The 24,566-nt window shown below is 43.4% G+C and overlaps 1 protein-coding gene across 3 annotated transcripts in view; it reads right to left on the reverse strand.

Annotated features, from left to right (window-relative positions):
- The window catches only part of LOC111873982 (innexin shaking-B), a 40,539-nt gene that overhangs the window by 7,927 nt on the left and 8,046 nt on the right, over nt 1-24,566 (reverse strand). For 2 of the 3 annotated variants that reach the window (XM_023869105.2, XM_033755290.1), the window contains exon 1: nt 20,234-23,037. The exons of the other annotated variant lie outside the window; for it this stretch is intronic. In XM_023869105.2, the coding sequence (XP_023724873.1) occupies nt 20,234-20,593 (360 nt within the window). In that variant the 5' untranslated portion in view covers nt 20,594-23,037. Of the gene's footprint in view, nt 1-20,233; nt 23,038-24,566 lie in introns of those variants that run through there. 3 annotated transcript variants of the gene reach the window in all.

Consider the following 24,566-nt stretch of genomic DNA (forward strand, 5'->3'; position numbering starts at 1 on the left):
CCGCTTGTCCTTCTGGTAAATGATACACTCTGTAGGCAGAATGCAGTATATATAAGAATCCAGTCCGTACCTCACAGGAAACACATTACGTCTCCGCTACAGAGCCCATCCGGTTAATGTTGTTTAGGGAAACAGTCGCTGTTTACTGTGAGAACCGTACGGAACACACAGATACACTCTGTGGGCAGAATGCAGAGTTTTGTTATGTTAAAGCTGGCGGTACATATAGTGACGACTGAGCTTTAGAGGGACAATGTGGATGGATAAAATCGTGGACTGTTTCAGCTAACTACGAAAACTTATTTATTTAGAGTTTATTTAACGACGCTGCCAGTAACTAATACTGCATCGCGTTGAATAGTGAACTGGAAAGCATTTGAAGGATTAAGACAATACCCGGAGACAGAAAGAGAATTTATGAAATTTCTCAATGTGGATAGTCAGTGATTGAGTAGAGATTCGAACCGGACGCCTCCTGAATACAGTTTACCCCTTGTACCGTATGCTTGATCTTCCTGGAGGGGGGAATATATGATAGAGTTTTAGATGTTAGTTAGTTAAATCTTGTTTACAGATAAATTTAAACATAGTGCAAAACCGTGGACCATGTTCTCCTAGTTAAAGTGTGATTCATTTTAATTATCCTGAAGCCCCAGAAAGAAGCCCCTTGTATCAACCCCCTCCATATCTCCCTCGAGCTGTTATGCTTCCCCTCTCAAGTGTATTGCGTCATTCCCTCATCCCCACCACCCATGGACTCCCTTACCGCAGACGCTACATAGTAGCTAACTTTCTCTGAGAACTGGCATTGCTAAGTTGCATGAAACTCCTCTGGGTTGTAGATGAATTATTTGTGCAAATAGACTGACAGAGAGATTGAGAGGCAACTGCAAAACTGGCGAGAAATTCAAGATAGTAACAAAATATTAATGTGTTCCTTTGATGCATGAAAGAAAATTTAAATACATAAAAACTTGGAAAGATAATTAGTTAAGGAAATTGATGAAAATCTTTTAATTGAAGGAGAGATAAAACTGGGGAGAGTAAATTAATAAGAGGGGGACGGGAAACCTGCAACTTAACTGCAGCGGAGTCCTTCAATAGCCTTTCAGTTACCAGTGCTCAAGAAATTCCCCGTCTGTTATAGAAGAGAAGGCTCATTACCGCGCTCACAACAACCCGTCCTGAGCCTGTACCCTCCGGCATTTTTAAGATCCATTGTAACATTCTCCAGATACTTGTTATTAATTTGTTGGCCGAAAACATAAATACCGTACACGGGAACGCATAAACTCTATCAGACGCTAATAAAAATGTTGATCTGGAATAAACTCAGAGAGAATTAATTACATATTCATGTCTCGTCACGGAATTCAGGACAAAATCATAATAAATGATAGCCAATAAATCTTTCGAAAGTGGAACGAGAGGACGAGGAAGTAAATAAATGCAAGCGGGAGAGGAAGAATAATAATAATAAAACTGAAACGGCAAGGGGGGGGCTGATAGTGGTCAGCGCTGAGGTCTCCGAGATGAGGAACTACCGCGTTGGCAGGGAACACTAGGTTATGCCTAGCGCTCCCGATGTGACGCCATGTTTCCTTTGAATAATTCTGTTTTCATAGACAGACGTACTGATAATTTCTTTGAAGCCTGCGCCGCGCTTTCCATTTATTCCTAGGTCTTCCTATATCTCTGTTACATCTGATAGCATACGTGGCTGTCATTCTGCCAACTCTGGATCCAAACATTATGCTGGCATGCTGTCCCTGGTTAAAATAATTAGTTCATGTAATCAATTTAATCTGCAATCTAATTCTTATGTCTTCATTGTAGACCCTCAATACGGGGTAAAACGGACGATTTACGTGGAAGTCATGTCTGTCTGTGTGTCTGTATGTGACCTAGTATGAGGTCCCAAAGCGTTCAGCAGATTTTCATAAATTTTGACACTCCAGAGTTGTTTGGGTTTTCCGATCTGCATCCATGTCAATCCATAGAGAACTTTTCCGTGTTTCCCATGAATCGTTTCACAGATTTTGTTGAAATGCGATGTGAGACACTTCCATTAAAAGTGGTTCGGCCATTCCGATTTTTCGATATCCCGGTCCGCAATGAAGCCCAGTTTAAATAAGTCCATAATTGGACTTTCCCGCTTACCCCAGAGGCTGTTCCAGAGATTTTATTGAACTTAAATATGGAACACTTCTAATGATTTGCGTTTTATTATCCCTAATTTAAATAAACCTGTTAAGTACTTAAATCCCAGTGGTTACTACACGTACCACCAGCTTTAACATACTAGAACTCTGCATTCCGCACACAGAGTGCATCTGTGTGTTCCATACGGTTCTCACAGTAAACAGCGATTCACCCCGCGGTGAATCAGTAACCGGTTGGGCTCTGCAGCGTTACGTAACGTTTCCTGTGAGGTACGAACTGAATTCTTATATATACTGCATTCTGCCCACAGAGTGTATCTGTGTGTTTCGTAAGGTTCTCACAGTAAACAGCGACTGTTTCCCTAAAGAGCAGTAAACGGTTGGGCTTTGTAGCGGAGACGTAATGTGTTCCCTGTGAGGTATGGACTGAATTTGTGTATATAGTATTTGGAAGAAAGAGACTGCAGTGAGAGCCGTGAGACAGTAAAATACGGTCACGAGTCCCGCAGGACTCGTGACTAACTGTGCTGGCGAAGGCTAGCACCAATTTACCCGAACGATCAGTCTTTAAAGGGTTAAAACCGTACGAGTTATGAAGAAGACAAACAGCACTGAAACTGTGAAATATATGCTGCAAGATACCGCTCTTATTTTCTCCCGAATATTTTCAGACGCAGAAGTCACAAGCTGCTGCAAGGGAAACCTGGGAAAAGATAGTTTCAGGCAACTGAAGGGGGTGAGTGGGATATAAACCCAGTACTTATTTTTAAAGAGGTAAAGTGTTTCCTGTGAGGTACGGACTGAAGAAATTCAGTCTTTAAAGCATTAAATTTCCAAGAATGCCTTTAGTAATTATGCATACAACATCTGGTATTTTGTTAACCTGCCTCTGAATATGACTTCCAGTAACAGGGTAAGGAATCTTTTGTGCGCATTGTCCTGAGATTCGCTTGCATGTCCTCGAAAGTTGGTATACAGCGCCAAAGCGTTTCAGACGCGAAGATTTCTATCTTCTGGGATATCAATCAAAGTTTTAGAGAAACATGTCGCCCCAATCTAGAATATACCAAGTAGAAGCAAGCATGAAGGGGGAAGTAAGCAGACCTGGAAGTGAAATGTTTCTACGAAACGTTGGTTCTTTCAACGGACTACACGGTGTTATATCCCAGAAGATAGAACTTTACATACCCACCGCTGTGATAACCTCAAATCCTACATTTTGAAATATAACCGCTGTCTCCAAACAGATGACGCAACAAACATCGCGGTGTTTTCAGATATAACTAACTTCATGGAACTGAGCCCTTCTTGAGAAGCCGCCAGTTGTGCATCTACTCAGGAACTTCCCATCATTTTATGGAACCCGAAGGTTCAGTACCGTGTTCACAAGAGCCCTCCACTGGTCCCTATCCTGAGCCAGATCGATCCAGTCCATACCACCCCACCCTATCTCTCTTAAGACCCACTTCAGTATTGTCCACCCACCTTTGTCTTGGTCTTCCTAGTGGTCTCTGGCTTTCCCGCCAATATTCTATATACATTCCTTTTCTCCCCGTTCTTGCTACATGCTCTTTCCATAGCATTCTCTTTGACTCAATCATTCTAATTATACTTGGCGAAAAGTACAAGTTACGAAGCTCCTCATTATGCAGTTTTCTCCAAACTCCTGTCACGTCATCTGTCTTCGGTCCAAATGTTCTCCTCAACACCCTCAGTCTATGTTCCCTATGTTCACACCCATACAGAACCACAGGCAAAATTATAGTTTTGTATATTCTAATTTTTGTTTTTGGACAGCAGACGAGAAGACAAAAGGTTCTGCACTGAATGGTAGCAAGCATTACCCGAGTTCAGTCTCCTGTTAATTTCCTCCTGAATCAAATTTTGATTTGTTATAATAGTTCCCAAATATCTGAACTATGCCACATTTTCGAAAATATCTGTTACCTATCTTCATGTTGTGATTTTTCGTTGCATTTTGGTGACGAGACAGCAACATATACTTAGTTTCCTCTGTGTTTACTTCTAGACCAACCTCCTTACCAGCATCAATTAAAGTTTGTGTGTTTCTCTTTATGATATCTATATTATCACCCCGTAGCTTCACATCATCAGCATAGACCAACAGCTGATGTGTCCCATTTATCGTCAATGATATGTATGCAGTGTCCGTCTTTTAGTGCATTCAATTTCACTGTTATTTCACAACATTTAATTTCAGTCCCACCTGGTTTTCATGGACCTTCCTAACGGCATATTGTAAAGCCAAGTTGAAGAGGAGTGGCGATAAAGCATCTCCTTGTTTTAGACAATTCTGAAAAGGAAATGTACGTGTATCAGACAATGTTTACCTATATGGACTTTTCTATACGTTTCACTTAAACACATTTTAATCAGTTTCAGGCGTACCCTACGTTTTCGGATATAAGCTTGTTTAAAATCCATCTTAGATCCTAGATTTTATTCGGCAGTGCCTGTTTCGGATCTCGGCCGGGGCACCGACTTTCCCGACTTAGATTTTCCCATGTTTTCCCAGTCCCGTCAAGTAAATTCCAGGATTGTGCCTCAAATTATGGCAGGGCAGCTTGCGACCACGTCCTTTCCCGTACATTATTGACTGTCATTAAACCATTCGACGCTCAGCAGCCTGGGAAATTGACAGCATCGTTGAACAAACTACAATTAAGTAATAGAGAAATAAAATACGAGGCAGGCAATTTCTCTCATTACCCCCATATCCAGTTGGGTTGTGGTTTCGCCTGCCTTCCGATATCCTGTGGAAATCTTCCGGTCGGTACAGCTGACGCATGTCTGAACTCAGTCTTAGGTAGGCCGCACACCAGCATGAGTCAAGACACGATGTCTCCGACATGACGCGAAGAAAGGAGCATAGTTGAAAAGAATGAGATTATGAAAACCGCCGCATACAGGTCTGGATCATGATGCTGACGTCAGCGTCATGCTAATGAATCACGAATGAAGCAAGACTGCGTCTTTTGTCTCATGTCTTGATGCTTGTCTTGACGCAGTTGGTGTGCGGCCGCCCTGTTAGCTTGCAGCGACCGCTACGCACCTTAGAATTGGAGTTCTCAGACATGCGCAGAACTCACAACGTGTGCCAAATGCTGGCTTTCATCTGTCAAGATTTTGTGTTTTTTCCGACTTGCCAGTCATTCCGTAATATACACATGGTGTTCCGTGATTTTCCTCTGTCTCACGATGCTAATGTTGAGAAGTACGTTGAATTAGGTCACGACCGTTTAGTTCCGAACCCTCAGCTGCTCCTATTCTAGCTACATACCCGACCGAGCGTATTTCAAGCCACGTGATCTTCATGACGCTAAGCGGCGTGTGCAGATCGCAGTCCCCGGAGCACTTTGTCTTCATGCTGTCAGAACAGACTGCGTACGCCCACGAAAACAACGGCAAATGGTTTTTATGTGAAGACATTTTCATCTACTCCAAACTCTCGCTAGTGTACGCACCCTCGTCGTGTTTGGGCAAGCAGGATTTGAGTTTGTGACCCCGGTGGTTACGTTCTGTCTTCTCGGATATAACGCCGCGTAGTCCGTTGAAAGTCTACCGACCTTTCGGAGAAACATATCGTTTCCATCTTCAGTGTTATCTTCTGGCATATACGCCGTGTAGTCCATCGAAAGTCGACCAACGTTTCCGAGGAACATATCGTCTCCGTCTTCAGTGTCCTACCTTCTCGGATATAACGCCGTGTATTCCGTAGGAAGTCTGCCGACGTTTCGGAGGAACATATCGTCCCCATCTTCAGTGTTATCTTCTGGCATATAACGCCGTGTAGTCCGTCCAAAGTCAACGGGCGTTTCGAAGGAACATATCGTCTTCATCATTAGTGTTCTGTCTTCTGGGATATAATGCCGTTTATTCCGTTGAAATTCAACCACTTTTTCGGAGTAACATAGCGCCGCTATCTTCAAAAAACCTGACAGTTTCCCACCTGAACATTTCAAGCATTGCCATAGACAACTTATTCATTCCTTAATTTAGTAATGAATCTCACCAAATTTGTTAATATAAAACATAATTTAAGAGGTGGCGTCTCCCGAGCTGCAAGGGGCAGTTCAACATGGCGGAAGTGCGAGATAGCGTCCCGCGAGGGGTGCGCCACAAAAGCAAATACGACTAGAAGCGAAAGCGATACCAGAAATCAAGCACAAACACGAGTAAAGTAAACTAAAAGTGGAAAAGAGGTAACTGTATCGTTGTACACTCGAGGGTAAACTGTCCGAAACATCTCTGAGATTACGTCATGGCTTGAGCAGACAGCTTCGCTCAAGAAAAGTGCTTTGTATTCAATGGCGTCTCCGGTAGGGTGATTTTACTCCCCATCTTATGCAAAACTAGATTCTGGTAACTTTCTAGCGATAACTCAATGTTCTCTGCCGGTACTGGGTGACGACAAGCCCTTGCAGATGTTCTACATGCAAAAGAGAAGGTGGTTACGCCTATGTTACGTAGAGGAATTTTCTTAACTCCAGGTTATTTATACAGCTGCAGATCGGATGGGAATAGCTGACGTATAACGAGGCTGCCAGTGGCACAGACCATGCAGATCGTGTTGTAAATTATTTTATAAAATGAACAAACCGTTCGCTACTAAAACCTGACACAGAAAGTAATAATTCCGTTATAAAAATACATAATCTTTAGAAGTAATATGATATGATTCCTATGGCTTTTCTACGGTCAGAGTGAATTTTGAAACTTCACTAAAAACATATTTTCGTAAATTAAAATCAAAAATAAGATGTAAGGAAAGTATTTCTCTTGTCACAGAACTCAAAGATTTATGAAATTCAAATTAATATCATTTCACCACGTTCAGAGTCAATTTTTAAATTCATTAATTTCTCCAAATTATAACAGATCACAGTGGCCTCGCGGTCTAAGGCATGAAATGTCTTTACCCACTGAAGTACTAGGGTCGTGGGTTCGAAACCCACTCGAGGCGTGGATGTCTGTGTGCATTTGTTCTGCGTTCATGTTGTCCTCTGTAGGTAGCGGCCTTGCGACAGGCTGATCCCCCGTCCAAGAAGTCCTAGCAACTGTCTACAAGATTCACAGTTTCAGAATTCATTTTGAAAGGGAACAGACCACAGAGCATAATCCGTCAAGTTACATAAAGTAATTTAGAAAGGCATAAAAATATGGTACATACGCCCAACCAGTCAGAACACACATACGACGGGGGCACAAACATGGACGGCGCAAAAGGAAAATAACCGCGGAACGAAGGGAGAATTTCGTTGACAGGAAAACGTGTTTTAGTGTGCACAGTGATACGCAATAGCAAGGAAATACTTTGATCCAGTGCAATTCAAAGGATTTCAAAAAGAGAAAAATTGCCTGTAGATGGTCAAGTAAGGCCGTAATATGGAACAGTTGATTGTGATTTTAAGGTTATTTTAGATTAAAGCGAGATTGTGAACTTAAATTTGCATTAAAGACAGAGGTGAATGGCTGAGTGACACAAACATTATATTGTTTCAGAACTCAGTAAACCATTGCATAGCCGTCACAGAGGATACAACTAAACGAATTCAGTGTCAATAATGAATAGGTAAGAATGTGGAAGGAAACAGCAGGAGAGACTGAGGAAAACAATGTAAAGTCTCAGTCATGGTAGAAAGTCATATAATCAGCAAGTCCACCAACTTCCTATCCTCACAACCTATTTCCCTAAAGTGGATCTTAATGTTATCCTCTCATTTCCTCGGATTAACAAGTGACAGATGTATTAAAGGCTTCCCCACTAGAAGGTTCAATGAATGAATGCATGAATATATTGAGTCTATTACTGTTTCCAGCTTGGGGTGCCGCATTTTGACCCTCGGGTCATTCCATCCGGCATCCCACCCAAATGCTACTCCCTCAACGCAGCACTGTACATTGGAGGAAATGTGTGTGCATTTCCTGCCTCTCCCACTCGAGGCTTGTCGTCCTTCCTCATAACCTCCGCGCCTTGGCTTATTTGACTGCTACACTGTAACAACTCCAGCAGTCTCCTTCCAGATCCTTATCTATTTAACATTCACGTTCATTTATTGCCTCATTTGATTCTGAATCAATAAACTGTAACGCTTTGAGGCCTGGAATTCATCAAATTAATATTTAGAAGACCGGTTCGTACCTCACGGAAAACGCTGGGTCTCAAACCACTCAGTTAGTGCTGGTTAGAGTAAACCCTCGCTAATCCGGATCGAAGAATGAAAACTGCTGAAAACATTTGCAGGAGCATTATAAACGCCTAAGAACTGTGAGGGAGATCTTAAGAAGAGCAGAAGTCTGATCAGACCGAACTTTGCAGTTTCTTCAAACCTGCATTATTACGTTCAAAAACAAATATAACATCTGAGTCTTCTATCGATGAATAAATAATGTTTTGCCTGTTTACAGCTTTTCTTAAATAAAGGCTCTACAAGGGTCGCGCCATAGCTCAAGCGGTTAGTCGCTGGCTTCGATCCCGGGTTTGGTCAAGTGGGATTTGTGGTGGACAAAGTGGCGCTGGGGCGGGTTTTCTCCGAGTACCTTCGGTTTACCCTACCAATCTTCTTTCTGCCAAATTCTCCATCATCATAAGCACCCGGGACAGGCTACAATAGGCCAATCAGTGGCCGCCGTGCCCAGTGGACCCAGTTGGACTCCACCCCCCACTATGTAGATTAAAAAAAAGGCTCTACAATGATATTTTTTTTTTTTACGTTCATCAGAACTACTTATATCATTGAATGTTCCACTTATTTGTGTTATAAGTTTTTTGGCTTTTAGGGCTACCTTTTGCTTCACTAATCCGGACGATTCTTCTAGCAATTGATCCGGATTAGCGAGGGTTTGCTGTATTTAACAAAATGCTGAGTCTTGAAAATGATGACGTAGGCGGTGCATATATCCCAGTCACGGTGATATTGCCGATAAACTATAATTACTCTCAGAGACCTGCGCTAAAATTTATATTATGCCAGGAACTCCGAATTTATCTGACCTGTTCGAACAGTTAGCCAACAAAAACAAGTGAAGGCCCCTGTGTTCTCTAAACTTAACAGCTCGATGTAGTCTTCTGAAAGGCAGAAACAAATCTTCAAGTCTGAAATATCTTCCTGGCCGTAAAACGGCTTAAGATGCGCAAATAACCACCGCGTCCGGCTAATTAACCAATTATCTGGTATTAGAACCGGGTCCCTCACCAATCTCACGGCGTTGACTATGAAGATGTGATGTGGCATCTTGTAGTCCGGTAGAAGCTCAACAAAGTTTCGGAGGTACGTAATGACTCCATCTTCAGGGTTTAAGAGTATAGCAAGCAAGAGACGAGGAACGCCCATCTATACATCCCATTCGTCAGTTGTTCCACACTTTTCCTGACTTTTCCAATCTCTCTACTTCAAGAAATGTGGGCCCCTTAAGAGACGCATTATAACACTCCTCTCCTAGCTCTGGATTCTAACCCAGGCTTCTGTGTCCACGCGCAACCTAAGGAGGCGGTACCAACAGGCAAGCAGGGCCTCGCCATAGCTCAAGCGGTTAGTCGCTGGCTTCTCACCGCTCCGGCTCGGGTTCGATCCCGGGTATGGTCAAGTGCGATCTGTGGTGGACAAAGTGGCGCTGTGGCAGGTTTTCTCCGAGTACTTCGGTTTCCCCCTCCAATTTTCATTCCACAAATTTCTCCATAATCACCCTCATCTATCATCTGGGCTTGTAGAATAGGCCAGAAGTGGCCGCAGTACAAGGGACTCAGTCCCACCCCACTCGCAATAAAAAAAATAATAAAAGAAACATGGCAAGTAGCAGCAAGTGTCTCGTTCTACAATATCAGGACTCCACGAGTCGGCAGAGGCACCCAGCCGAAATCCAGGTAGAACGCTGCTCGTTCACCTTGATACTCGGCTTATATTTTTACCTTGAGGATGGAGGCAGTATGTTCCTCCGAAACATTGCTAAACTTCTACCAGACCACATCACATATCATAATATTGTGACGTGTTATATTACGTCCATCGCTGCGCAAAGGCTAGAATGGAACACATACTTCCGCGACAACGAATACGTGGAAATCGTTGAGTTCCCACAGCGACAAATCGAATACCAACAGACCGTTGCGTAGAGAAGGCCGAAACAACAAACGCGTTTCTCCGGAGATGGACAACAGAGAAAGGTGTTCGTTAAGCAGTCCGAACAATGCCTATACAAGGGGGCTGAACGTACCCGATATCCCAGTCAGAGTTACTTCACGACTGGCGGTTTTACTGCCAATCAGTTCGTCTTGGCGCCAGTCCCCTTGAGGCCCATGACCAGAGATTTCTTTTTTCCAATTGAACTCTTGCGGTAATAGTCCTTATGTAACATCCTCTCTGACGAGAAGATGAGTTTGTCTCTTATGAATACACTTGGCCTTTCGTCAAGTGTATACTTCGCACATATAGCGTGTTACTGAGAAGTCTTCCTTTTGGAAGAGTTGGATAGGCCCGTGTGGAGGCGTCAAGCAGAGTTGAAACGAGAGGAAAGCTTCAGCCATTCGCCGAAGCAGTAAAAGTGATAACAATCGTGTGTAAAAGTGAGTGTTCAATAAATAATCGCTGAATCCGAGACCTACGTGGAAGTTACTCGTCGCGTAACATAAGCAACACGTGACAATATATAACTGTTCAACCTATGAATTAATCACGTGTTACAGTCATACAAAGCAAATGGAGCATGATGCAATATCTGAAGCAAACACTCACCTGCAGAAATAGGCAGAAAACAACCCACTGGTAATAGCGATGCTCTCTTTTTGCTTTTTGGCCTCCCAGAGAATTATCAACTCCAGGATGCGAAATGTCACTACCAACTCTTTTCGTAAATGCTGACTCTAAGGAGAAGGTTGAATGGACCCAGCAGAACGTGTTAATCACGTCATGAGGCAAGTCCTTGCTGTGGATACAGTTTATGGGTTCGCCCACGTACTGCCGCGCTGCCAGGACTAGGGTCCAGGTCAGAAGGATTGCGACTGTCCCTTGGTAATGCAGTCTGAAGACGGAACCAGAGGTGCTAACGCGACGGGATTTAAAAAAGGACTTCAAACCATCAAACAGCCTGAACATCTCTGTTCTGTTGTTACTTCGGCTTCAAAATTTTAGTCATTCCAGATGCACGGTTATTTTCCCGCAGCCGCTGGCAGTTATGCTTCCATGAGAGCCTCGCACCTCACGTCTTCCTTATATTTCGGAAGCGGGTTTGTGTAGTGTCATTTTAGAAGCATACATATTGCAACCGGAAGTCCTGTAGAGCTATTACAGATGTACTAACTAATGCCATAGACCTCTGTTTATCTTAGAACAAATTGCACAGAATTCTAAAAATCGATATAATTTAATCTTACAAAATGTTAAATTTACAGTGTATTTTCGAAACCCAATTAAAAATTCAGTTTTGTAGATTAATTTCAGGAATAACAGAACATTTCGCTAATGAATTCTTGACACAAAAAGCAACTGTTTATTACGTCATTTAAATAAACATTTAATATAAGTAATATTTGTCAATGGCCAAATTAATTAATAACTCATTTTCGTAAATTCAGATCGGAGAGAAAACATGAAACAGATTTCTGTTCCACAAGTGAAGTGAAACTTTCATGTAATTTGAATTCGCTGAAGTCACGTACATCACTCCGAAACAAGCACTAAGCACTAAACACATGGTGCAAAAATGACTGTCATTTCAGAACTTAGTAAGTCATTTTTCTCAGAAAGATCCCAGTTAAGTATGACTCAACTCAAGCCGATATATCGCAATTATTCGACACTTTTAGTCAACTCAAAAGAGAAGCAAAGCACAAGCGAGTTTGCCAGAGCGCACAGGTAATATAAACGTTCGCGATAGGTCTCGTGTGTTAAGTTAGGGAGGTGCGACGTTAAGCAGACAAACACAACACCCTCCTGACCACACACAGCCAACCCACAGACGATATCAAAATGTTAACTCTCTTGTCGGTCTTCCTCGGAACATTTCGTCTCTTGAACACGCACATAGCAGAAGAGAGTTGAACTGAAATGTCACCCTCCTTCCTCGAAGAGTCGGCAGACATAGCTAACAACTGTATCTATTCGTTCCTTGAGCTGCAGATGGAACGCTCGTATGCTTAGCTTAGCAATAAGCAAATAACAGGTTACGCTGGTATCAAAAAACATACAAGAAATATCAGGCCTAACCACACCCTCGGGTCGTTCCCTTCATTGACACGTCGGTTCAACAAATCCATTCGACTTCAAGGCCCAAGAACAGTGGAGCCATTGTTCCGTCGGTAACTGAATCTCCTTCAAAACAGAATTTCAGTTCCACCCTCGTCACAGAATCGTCAGCATTGGTTTCATTGCTTTCCGCAGTCATGTGATATGGGAGCCAAGAATAGGGTTGTACTCAGGCACTGAGACTGTACGTACCAGAAGCTCGTGACAGTGGTGCGTTAATTCAATGAGTTCCTGGGCAATATCCGTCGTTCTATTTGTATTCAAAGAGGTAGGGACTGGATCTATCGATTGGGCCCAACTGAGTAGGCTATCTACCTGAAGACGGAGACGAAACGTCGTTCTAAATAAAAATAGGACGGCAGATAATGTCCAACACGATAATCGCTGTAATGAATTCGGCGTTTTCACGACAAAGCTCTGAGTTCTAGTCTTCCAAGATATGACAACTTGTAGTCTGATGGTATTCGGGGATCCTGCTACTTCCATCTTCAGAGTAGATGATGGTTATGCAGACTGCAGGTTCCTTGGAAATATTGCTAACCACCTCCCCCCGGACAACACGGAACACCATCTCAATTGTCCAAGCAGTTCACCTAACATTAGTAGGATTTTTAAACGAAATATGAGATGGGCAAGGCATGTAGAAAGCACTAAATAAATGAGAAATCCATCCTGAAATTTTATCACAAAACATCAATAGATGCGATGACCTTGGAAACCCGACACGTCAAGATGTGGACCGGATTTGGCTGGCTCAGTGTAGGGTCATGTGACTAATACGTTCCGAAATTTCTGGGAACTGACGAGTAATGGTCTAGAAGTCAGATAATGCAGTCTCATAACCCGGCATAATTCACAGAACTAGCGACGCAGGTGCGGAAAGTTATTTGTGGAGCCTCTAATGGAGCTGTGAATCTGTCCGCTTCCCTGCACTGGCGCACACCGTACGAGTATGGTGTGCTAGCCACCGTTTATCGAACTGGTAACAGACAACCTTGCTTTACACGCTGCTAGCTGACGGCGCTGGAGTACCCGCCACTGCTCCTGGGTCCACAGCCGCACAGAATTTCCTAGTCACATCTATGATTTCGGACACACAAGCAGACCCATGTCATTTGCTAAGTAAAGTCCATCCGCTTTACGAAGCAAGTTACGTCATGGTCTGTGTAGGTAACCTTACGGAACAAAAATCCCGAATGCTTGAATTTCCCACCGGCGTATGAATATCGCGAGTATGCTTAGAATAGGCGGCGCCATAGCTCAAGCGGTTAGTCGCTGACTTCCCACCGCGGCGGCCCGGGTTCGATCCCTCGTCTGGTCGAGTGGGATTTGTGGTGGACAAAGTGGCGCTGGCGCATGTTTTCTCCGAGTACTTCGGTTTCCCCTGCCAATCTTCATTCCACAAATTTCTCCACAATTACCCTCACCTATCATCTGGGGCTGGTACACTAGGCCAGAAGTGGCCGCAGTACAAGGGACTTAGTCCCACCCCACTAGCAATAAAAAAATTGCTTAAAGTAGAATATTGCGATATTTTGATGATAACATGACGGATCATTAACCAACTGTGACGCTATAATCGGTCAATTCACCCCGACCTCCCACTGAGGCGCCGTTAGCTGAGGTATGGATGGGTAAGGATAGGCAGCTCAGCTGGTACAGGTCTCACTCTGACGCGAGGGTCGCATTAACGGGGAAACACACAGCCCATGTACCACAGACAAGCCACAACGATTCACTTGGCCAGTTTATACCCTTAACAACGAGTTACTGAATTCGCAGAAGCGACGAGGCGTAATGAAGTGCTCGATTTCTCCCTCGCGTCAGTTCAGCCACTTCTGCTATTATAATTAAGTAGTGCTTCTTGAAAACTCTATTTTGCATTATTTTTGTGCCGATAGTCAATTTTATAACTGGCTCCGTCTTAAGTGCAACAATTTAATTGTAGTTCTTTCTTCTTTCCTTCCTCCACACTACATGTTTCGGCCCTAAATGGCCATCATCAGGTGTATATTCTTACGGAGCTGCTACACTGCACGTAGTTTAAAATTTAAAACACCAGTCTTTTCAATTGTATGTATGCATAAAATCTTTGTTAACCTACACGCGTAAATTTTATTTCCAAAATTGGCACTTTTTAAAACTTCAATTTCAAATTAAGATGTCTTTAAATTTTCTGTTCTTTTCCAAATTTTAAAAATTAAAATTTCTCGAGGTACTCGCCCTATGTCTATAGTGCTGCAGCGTGTATTTAATACACGTATTAAAGATAGGCAGCGGCACACGCACAGAGAGCCTACACAGAACAATACCTGAACAGCTATAAAACAAGAAGTGGCCGCTGCAGCACTATAGACATAGGGCGAGTACCCCGAGAAATTTTAATTTTTAAAATTTGGAAAAGAACGGAAAATTTAAAGACATTTTAATTTGAAATTGAAGTTTTAAAAAGTGCCAATTTTGGAAATCAAATTGACGTGTGTAGGTTAACAAAGATTTTATGCATACATACAATTGAAAAGACTGGTGTTTTAAATTTTAAACTACGGGCAGTGTAGCAGCTACGTAAGAATATACACCTGATGATGGCCATTTAGGGCCGAAACATGTAGTGTGGAGGAAGGAAAGAAGAAAAAACTACAATTAAATTGTTGCACTTAAGACGGAGTTTGTCTCATATATTGTGTGAGTGTAACAGGATGCTTAAATATAATATAACTGGTTTTTCTATATGCGAGTACGTGAAGCGAACCCCTAGTTCTTAAACAGATACCTTCTTGACTGTTTTCTTTCATGCGACTGATAATGGCTTGGTGAGTTTCTTATCCTGGACGATGTTTTCCATGGTTTTGCTCACTGTCTCTCGGACATGTCACAAATTGGGAAACTGACTTTATTTTAACACTTTCTTGACAGTTGCATCTCATATCCCCCCCCTTTTCAAGAGAACCTCTGCTAACTGCTCGGATTCGATAAGTCAAGTATCGCGTGCGTTATCGGAGACTTCTTCAGGGCAGAATACACTTCACCTTCACACCAAAGACAACATTTCAGTTAAACTTACAAAGTGAGGTTGCAGAATCTCCTGTATAGGCCCACTACGACAGACTTATCAGGCCGTTTTTGAATTGATATACGGTAAAAGTAAAGTTGTCCCTGTGCTTAACTAATTAAGCACTATGCCATGAAAGCGTATGGGGGAGTGTATATTTATATCCACATTTTCTTGACCTCGGCACTAGCTGGACGTGTGGGGTCAGCTTCACGCCCCAGCCACTTTAACCCCAGAGAAAGAGCCCCCGGTATCCATTCGATAGGAGGCTGGGTAAACCCCATAGCCGGCCTGGACGACTTGGAGAAGAGAATAATTTTCACTCTACCGGGACCCCTCTGTCGTCCAGGCCGTAGCCAGTCGCTATATCGCTCAGGAACTGATATATGAGAATTAGATTGTCGGTTACTGTTTGGGAGATAACGTAGCTCTGTGCGTAGAAGTGTGAGAGACAGCAATACGCCACATCTGAAGCACTTGCTGTAAGCTAGGTTACATCACTGCAGGACACGTATCACATACGTAGAGTTTCTTAGGATTAAAACTGATGCAACTGACAAGAACAGAGTCGTGCCTTGCATCACGCAAGTTAAGGTTTACGTATAAAGACAAATAATGCGAATAAGTAAAGATACCATTCATTTTAAACTGAAGATATAAGTTTCAACAGCGTTGTTGTTTAGCACTGAAATGACGCGTGTCTGTGTGCATCTACCTGTATGTCTCTGTGACTCTTCACCTTCCGATAATACTGTCTGACGGTACTGTAGCGCGTACAGCCGTTGCTATGCAATAACCGCGAGATGGGCGAATAAACAATGGTGTTATGGAACCAGCTTCCAAGCAACAGATCAGTAAACACGTTCCTGCGGCAACAAATACTCATGCAACAATAGGGTTACTGTTGGAAACGGTGTCTTCTACTCGGTCCTTGCAAAGGCGTTAGGAAGACAGGTGGGGTGAGAGTTGTTTGCCGGACCGCTGGCTAGAAGTCAGTGCGTATCCGGAAGGTCCTGCGACCGGCCATCTCGACACAGGTTTTCTTGGTTTTCCTCTATCTTGTAAGCAAATGCTGAGATGGTTCCCAAATTCCAAGTTGCTACTGCATGCTTGTCATGCAGCCCTCCCGATTTAAATTCATCAAAATTACGATCCCTTGCTGTCAAAATTACCAAAATTATACACGTAAACTCAAATTTTTGAAATTAAAAGCTCCGCGCCCCCTCTCTCTCAAGTCGTTGCTTCTAATCATCTTAACGCCTACACTTTCACTTTACTCTTACCAGAAGGACGAGCGGGCAAAGCCTGGGAACCTTCTTAAATCGATGCTCTTTCTTTCTTTCTTCTTTCTCTTTCTCTCTCTCTCTCTCTATAGAGTTGAGTGCTGCAAGGGAGGCTGAGAAGAGACGGCGCTTTGGTTGTGGGATATTCGCCGGACAGTAACGACATGAGCACATGAGAGCTGTTACCAAGCAGCGACTAGTAAAGACAATGAAGGCTGGAGAAGACATAGCGTGTAGTGACTTGTGAAATGTGGAAATCAGCAACAGTGTTACAGCCATTTGTAGTTATGACCTGTAAGTGGTCAATAAATCTATTCACCAATCCAGACCCACACATAAATCGCGACAATATAAAGCAGCAGTCACTAAAGTTTGTATAACTTTAAGGAGATTTATAGATCTCTGCTCGAAGCTGGTGGGGGGCGCGTGTCTCCCCCTTCTCCCACTGAACCCATCGGTTTACTATTTTACTCCCGACCGCTACAGCTGCCGGCTGGCATTCCTTCCTCGTCTTCCTGAGCTCCTGGTCCGGGTTCGGAACCTGACTGTCGTGGTTTCTACCAGTCTCCTTGCTGAAATGTCGAGCCGGTGTAGTGACTGGTAGCACGAATGGAGAATCAGGGTTCGATTCCTGGCTGCGGTAAAGATATTTGTCTCCTCCTTCCCACATCTGGCCCTGGGATCCACCCTGCCCCATACGTAATGAGCGACGCTGCATATACGCTTCCATCCAGTGACAGGATTATGAATACATGGAGCTACACCTCCACGAGAAGTCTAAAGCTGATGGTGCATTGTTTCTCGTGTTTTATTCCTACTTAATGTAAAGCAACTGCAAGTATTTTAGCTATAATAAATTGGTGTAATTCCTTTTGAAAATGCAACGGAGAGACCCGTCGCTCGTTACATGCGCTTTCTTACTACCGAGTTCCCCTGGTGTATCCCGTGTTCTCTTGCATTTCCACGTACACTATTCAGTGATATGTCAAGGCCAGTGTTTAATGCCATCTCCCACGAATAACACCTACAAAAATCTAAAACCGTCCTTTTTATGTAATACACTGTATTTCACACATTCACGATAAAATATTATATAGCGTAGTCGGTATAGCGACTGGCTACGGGTTGGACAACCGAGGGGTCGGAGTTCGAGTCCCGGTGGGGGCAAAAATTTTCTCTTCTCCACGTAATCCAGACCGGCTCTGGAGCCCACCCATCCCCCTATCCAATGGGTACCGGGGGTTCTTTCCCTGTGGTTAAAGCGGCAGGAACGTGAAGCTGACCACTCACCTCTAACTAGTGCCGGGGTCAATAAAATGTGGATCTATACTTCCACTCCTCCATACGCCTTCATGGCATAGTGCTTAATTAGTTAAGAACAGAGACAAGTTTTATACCTATTCATAGACACGATACGCTGAAACAAAAGACTGCTCGCTCATTCGTGGTCTACTACATAACTTACGTTCATTTATTGTGTTAATTGACGAAAATTCGTTGCCATGGTAATGGAACATTTCGTAATGCACATGAGAAATCTCACGCTTGAAACCTTTCTCATGTGCATATACGTCTACATATATATACACACATAAAGAGAAATAAGAAGAAAAATGTGAAGTAAGAAGGCTGAAACATCCAGCAACATGGAGAATTCCTGCATTCCTAGGTTATGTTCTGAGGACTAAGCAAAAGAACGGAGGCATATGGGACTTTATGTGCGCTGTAGTTGCAGTTACCTTTGGAGCCTGTAACCCAGCGAGACTGCCGCAGTTATTCATAGCTACGTTCTGTAAGTGTGCAATAAATCCAGTTATCAGTCCAGACCCCGTCTATAGTCACTCCATCATGTGACAATAGTATTAAAATAAAACATACAGTACTGGCAGTATGTCAAGTGAGTGAATAGATCGAAATGCTGGTAGGGGAAGTACAGACGCTGGCATGTGTGTGCGCGCGTGCAAATAATGGTGAAAGAGCGAGGATTCCTTAGCAGAAATAAGAAACCACATTAACTGTATCTTGCGATTTAAATAGCAAATTGCTTTAGGTGCTTATCAATCTAATGAACTGCTTTCCGCCATATTGTGTGCGTCTTATATTCCCTTACTTCCAATATTTTCTGTAAATTTTATTCAATTGGTAGGCCTGTTTGCCCCCCCCCACCCTCCCCCACAGGTCCCGTGTGAGTTGTGAAATTTATAGGCTAAATTTCAAGAATATTTAACACGAAAGTCGAGGCCACAAAAGGCGGCAATAACGACAATGATATCAAATGTAATAATCCAGAAAAGTAGGCACAGTGCCACGGCGTCATGACGGCCGGTATGTCTTGAAGAATAACAATTTCCAAGATAACAGAGAGCAGTGACTGTAAAACAGTTCATGAATATCACTACCTAACGTCTCGATCGAATAATAATTGGGAGGTTCCAGGTTCGGTTCCTATCCCAAGCAGCGTCAAATCTGCAGGGTTGATATATTCTTCCAAAACCGCTCGCTTGAACATCACTCCAAATGCGCTTTCGTCGATTAACGAAGCGACACATCTGAATAATCATCGTTAAACAAACAAAGGAACAGAATTCTTTAGTCGAAGAATATACGCGATAAAATGTAAAGTTATTGTTGTCTTCAAGTACCGCGTCACGGGGGAGGAGACGGAACATGAAAATAAGCCTAGACCTCTCGATTACGCGCTTTGCTCAGAAGCAGTTCCTAGTATCCGGTGGATGGGAGACAGGAGCGGCGCTGAGAGCCACGCCGGCCCCTGCGTCCTAAATAGACTTCATGTGTCTGCTAGGAATAGAGAGGCGATACAGCGCACAGGCGCCTAAACAGCACAACACAGATAACAGAACAAAGCAGTCGCTGTACGGAACCCTGGAGCTTCCGCCCTCCCCTTCAGCCTACTTTCCTTATTCTGACAAAATAAAGGAGGCTTATGACATCACCTTGTTCTCTGTGCATGCGTCTGTGTTCTCCCCTTAACTTTTCAGGCCTATGAGTCTTATGAGATCACCTTTCATTGTGTCTGTCTCTCTGTCTGTCTGTCTACGTATCCCCCTTAGTTTTTCGTAGAAGACTTATGAAGTCACCTTTCTCTCTGTCTATCTGTCCGTCTGTCTATCTATGTATCCCCCTCAGTTTTTTCTAGAAGGCTTATGAAGTCACCTTGCTGTCTGTGTGTGTTTCTGTGCCCCCAGCTCAATTGTTTCGTTTTCTATGCGGTCCGTGACGTATCAAAGGAACGCAGACGATTAGTTCTTCCCAGAACTTCTTCTTAGCCTGCGTTCCTTATTTTGCACAAAGTAAAAGGAGGTTTATGAAATCACTTTGCTGTCTGTCTGTATGCCTGTATCCTCCCTGTAATTTTCGTTAGAAGGCTTATGGAACCGCCTAGCTGCCTGTCTCCTTTCAAAGGAGAGTAGGAGAGGAGTTCCCTAACTCTGTGCACGACGCGTCTACACTCACCTGAAAGAAGAGGCAGAAGCACACCCACTGGTAATATCTGTAGTATTTCTGGTCGCCTGTTTTCCCACGAGAATTGTCAACTCCTTTGAAAGGAACGTCTTTCCCCACAGTTTTGTTGAACGCCGACTTGAGTGTGTAGGTGGAATGAATCCAACAGAAGGTATTCAGGACATCCTCGGGTATGTCCTTGGTGTGCACACAGTCTATGGGGTTTCCGACGTACTGTCGCGTCGTGACGATGAGGCTGAAAGCGATGAGAATCATCACGGTGATGCTGTAGTGGAGTCTGAACACTGGTGAGTCGATGTGGATGTGGCTGACTTTGATCAGGTTCTTGAGCCCCCGAAAAATGTCCAGCATGTTGCTGCAGTCCGTTCTCTACCCCTTCCACAGGTCAATCACATCCCCCCCCACAAGCACACGCGCTTCAGTCGGCGGTTTTTGACAAATATTTCTAAAAAAAATATATAAAATTTTTACAGCCTACACTCACATGCCACTAAATGACATGAAATAATAATATTTACGTAATTGGCTGTAACCGTTGCCGGTTTATTTATCGATAACATCACTATTCACGTTTATTTCAGAATGAGAAATTGTAACCCTATTTTGCCTTTGCAACTCTACGGTATGGTTATGTTTCAAATTGAAGAGTTTTGATCAAATATCACTCAAACATAGGCACACACATTCATAAATTAAAATTCTTGTCCCACTGTGGAGCTCCCACTCATCAGCTTCGGTAAGCAACATTCTTTCAACTGTTGACACTCACCTCACTGGTCTATTTGTTCATACACGTCAATGTTTTCGCGCTTTTTAGTGACGCCTCTGAACACTGCTACCTGGTACACAGCAGGCACCACCACTTGTATCATGCTAACGTCCAAATCCAAAAGTTAAAATTTTTTTATTAAGCGTCTGTTTCAAGAAACATCAACTTTACTGTGTTTTGGTGACAGTTGCTCCAAAATCAAGTTCTAAATTACCGAGGAGGAGCATTAGGTATTTGTTACTGTCTAAACAAATCGTCCCTTCCGTCGGATGCGGAAGTCACGAGACCTGTGTGAGTTCCGCGCGCATGTTACGAGAAAACCGAAGTTTCCACAAACTCAGCAGTTTCACGCACAGAAGCGCTGAAGAAACACAGAACACATTGCAATTGGCTTTTGTACACATATTTGTGTGTCCACAGACTTTCCTTCTTTCCACATGAGATTCATATTTAACTCAGATGGTTTATTTTCCGGTTTATCAACGGGAATATTTATGCTACACTGGTTACTTTCCATCCAAGTTATTACTACCACGTGTAGCTGAATGAGGGTACATTCACCAAAACTGTGTCATTCTCCATCACATCAGTTCCGTGTGCATCAGAAACATATTTTAAGCATCGCTCGTTCGATAATTGTCTTTCTTTTTGTGTGTTTGAATCAAATTACTCTTCAACAGTTTTAGATGTTTCATGGTGCTTTAAAAAATCTATAAAAATATTAGCCATTTTTAATTTTTCAATGTCTCTTCCTCTCTTTGTTGTTGGTTAATTGAAGGAAACATTTATAGGACTGTGTAACCTTACATTACGGTATAATTATAAGGAAACAGATCAGTACGGGGAAAATTAATAAAAACCCCCATTAATGCTTATGTTGACATTACCCGGCACTTCTTGACATGATCGTGTCAGTTCGTCCTCGCGTTTATGTTGTTACAATCGCCCATCCTGCCTACGAGACAAAGAGCCTTCAAAACTTTCCCAAAGCAAATGGAAGTTCGTTAGACAGGAAACTTGCAACGACGCTAGTCTCTGAATTAACTGAATCTTGACTTCTTACGTACAAACATTTTCCTTGCGCACGCTTAGACTAAGCGTCACAAGTGCGTCTAATGACTGTCTAGTAACGAGGACACTTAACACATTTCCTCATAACCCAATTTATATTCTTATCTCACTACGTACAACCTGTATGTTAAAAATCGTTTAGCGCAAAACATTTGGCAGGGTTACTCTTTGCGTTATTGTGTCGGACTGCATCGAAAACACTGATCCCAGTTTCCTGCTAATGCGTTAAATTATACAAGTGCCAACTTTACGCGAAAACAATAAACGGCGCGAGATCCTTTACGGATATTAGCACAAGTTTTAAGGGAGGAAATTATATTTTGAGTTAAAATGTCACTCAGAACCGATGCGATAACCTTCTGACACACATTCCTCTTGCAGTCGTTTCTTAACATATGTCGAGGCATTGAAATGCGTTAAGAAACGAATTTAACTCACAAACAATTCATAAATCACTTTAATTTCAGGCCTTGGAACTTGAAATTTAATGTGAATTTAACATCGCGTCCACTTGCAACGAAAACCACAGCCTTCGCGAAAATGTATCTTCATCACGTAATGGGCGCCATCATCTGGCCAGACTTGAGCTCACCCTTACTTGTCTTCGTAACCTCCGCTGCCTCCAGTGTAGAGGAGATATTTTCACTGAACACTCTCTGTGCATTATTAAATATCCACATTATCTTGAAGGATATCCACAAGATAGCGCACACTCGACAGCACTCGGATCCACAACATAAATTAAGTTACATGCGTGTAACGAGGCCTATGTTTTCTTGCTCCAGATCAAGACGCTTTGCATTTCGTCTTATATTCCCTGATGATCTGATGAAGCATCACCACATCAGCAAGAACCACAACACCGTTGTTGTCCACAAACAATAACATGACCGGAACACAAATCCATGATGTTCGGAACCCGATGTCCAGCGCGAGAGACGCCGTCCACTGCGGCTCCGAGTGTCTGCCCAACTGACGGGCACCAATTGCCCGATACTTCAGGTGCATACATCCTTCCTCCATATGTTAGAGCCTCTGTATACAAGCCTCCTCCCCCGCCCCACCCCACCCCCCTTCACACATCTAGCGTTCCCTTCTCGAAGTCCAAAGTGTCTAAAAATGTCTTCGGCGCGTCTCGGCAAAGTCCGGTTTCCCTGCCGCTCCACATTCTCCACTGGATGAAACCCGTCGCGTCGTCTCTCCGTTGGGTCCAGTGGACTCTTTTATTTTTAACTTACCTCAGCTTCCTTTTGCATGTTACAAGGAGTTAATTCAACGTTCTCTAAGTCTGATCAGTTTATATTACCGCCTTCTACGCCAACAGATGGAGGCTCCATTTTTATGCGTTCGTAAAATGAATAAGCGGAAAGCATGATGTGAGGTCATGTGTGCCTATCCGCTCACAGGTTTCAGCTGCTAAAGCATTCAAAATGTTTCGGTGGAATTTGGTGCTGGAAACGCGTACTGTAAATTTCTGCGTCAGTATTTTCTAGGGGCATTAACGGTCCAGCATGGCGCGGACCACATAGAAAACACTTCTTACAATACTTCTTTTGGCTTATTTTGGACTTCACCCATCGTCTGGTATGTAAAAGACAAAAGACCACGGCGTTTCGGAGACTGGATCTGTCTCCGTCTTCAGGTGGGTAGGGAAGGATAAACCTACTCAGTTGGGCCCGTTAGAAAGAGCTAGTCTCTCAGTCAGCATTTTGCTTCAAGTTCGGCCACTTAGCCAGCAGCTCACTGCACTCTACCTCGGAACTCGGATAAACTTTATTTATCTCTGTCTTTTTCATTGAGGAAGAGACCTGATATTTATGAATTGTAATGAGCTAAAAATACTCGGCGAAGAGAGTTGATATGTAACACACCTGCAGTTCCTTAACCTTTGGCGCGCAGGACAGTGCTTCATAGATTGTTTAGATTGCACAGTGCCACATAAGTAAGGGCGATGTAATTTAGTTTCTCCAGTCTCTGATAGCAAGTGCCTCTATCTCCACGTCTTCTCTGAAGATTGAGGCAGAAAAACTCTCCGAAACGTCATGAACCACCTACGAAATGACACAGTTCCATACTCATGAAGGCCAATATCGCAACTCTCACCGTCATGAAAAACTCAGGCTTCATCTGGGGACGACGAATTGAAAATCCTTGAGACGAGGTAAGCGTGACCAGTTTCAGCTACGTCTTGTAGGTGTAACAGCTGCCATTGATCGGTCGGTATAGTGGCGGCTACGGGCTGGGCGACTGAGAACCTGGGGTTCCATTCCCGGCAGGGGCCCAGACCGGCTCTGGGGCCCAACCAGCTGCTTGTCCAATGAGTACCGCGGACTCATTCCTCGGGGGTAAAACATTGGAAGCATAAAACTGACCATTCACTTCCATCTAGGGCTGAGCTCAGGAAAGTGGAGATTAATTTCCACTACCTATACGTCTTCATGTGACCGGAGAAGTTCATGGAGGTAGGCCTAGGCCCACTGGGGC

Source organism: Cryptotermes secundus, unplaced genomic scaffold (assembly GCF_002891405.2).
Source record: "Cryptotermes secundus unplaced genomic scaffold, Csec_1.0 scaffold870, whole genome shotgun sequence".
Classification (NCBI taxonomy): domain Eukaryota; kingdom Metazoa; phylum Arthropoda; class Insecta; order Blattodea; family Kalotermitidae; genus Cryptotermes; species Cryptotermes secundus.